Source organism: Penaeus monodon, chromosome 33 (genome assembly GCF_015228065.2).
Source record: "Penaeus monodon isolate SGIC_2016 chromosome 33, NSTDA_Pmon_1, whole genome shotgun sequence".
NCBI classification, from domain to species: Eukaryota; Metazoa; Arthropoda; class Malacostraca; order Decapoda; family Penaeidae; genus Penaeus; species Penaeus monodon.
In genome coordinates, this window is record NC_051418.1 from 8,162,733 (window position 1) to 8,163,566 (window position 834).

Here is an 834-nt window from a genome sequence, read left to right on the forward strand (position 1 = left end):
TTATTACACTGTAAAAGAAAAGAAAATTGTGAAACCTCAAACAAAGGATGTAAAAGTTGAGGTAAGTAATATTTTTGTGGAAGAAAATATCTAACCACTTAGTCATTATGGAGATTTTCACAATGGTGGTTAGATCTATCTCCAAAATATTTCATTGCAGTAAAATACTTGGACAGAATTTCACTCTTACCATTTGATTTTACATTTTTGGATTTTTTTAGCTCAAATATATTCAGAATTAGGTTTCCTTTACATAAGGCATAGAAAATATACCTACTTTCCTTTGTAGCAAGACTTGGAGTCTGAAGAAGAGAAAGAAACTCCATCTATGAAACTCTCGGATTATGAGCTTATGATACAAAAGAACATTGAAGAAAGACAGAAGTTTTTAGCTTCACTCAAGATTTTTGAGGCCAGAGATGAACTTGAAGAGTTAGCCCCACAGCCTGTTGCCAAGAAAGCAACAAACAGAGGAATTACCCGCATCAAGGAGGCTCCACAACCGTAAGTGAATTTCTGTCTTTGGTTCAGCGCTTGTTTCATATTACTTTATTAACATTGGATGTTTTTCAATTAATGGTTTTACACTTTCAGAACAGAGCGTCGAAGGAGTTTAAGGCAGCAGAAAATGACTCCAGATGGAGCTGATTTGCCGCTGCCCTCTGAAAGGGAGATTGCCAAGGGTTTGGCAGAATCTTCAGAGCAGAGGAACCCTCGACCCCCACCTGGTTAGTAAGGTTTGACTCCCATCCTTTTGCATAGTAATTGCTGACTGTTGCTTTCCTCCAAGTCTTCAGTGAAGATACAGTAATAAGGCAGTGTGTTTTCCCTATA

The 834-nt window shown here is 37.5% G+C and overlaps 1 protein-coding gene across 1 annotated transcript in view; it reads left to right on the forward strand.

Annotated features, from left to right (window-relative positions):
• LOC119593977 (WD repeat-containing protein 76-like) overlaps positions 1-834 on the forward strand; it is a gene marked incomplete in the record, with an annotated part of 16,767 nt that overhangs the window by 5,753 nt on the left and 10,180 nt on the right. Inside the window, 3 exon segments of the mRNA XM_037942998.1 lie at positions 1-61; positions 290-504; positions 595-728. Coding sequence (XP_037798926.1) covers positions 1-61; positions 290-504; positions 595-728 — 410 coding nt within the window.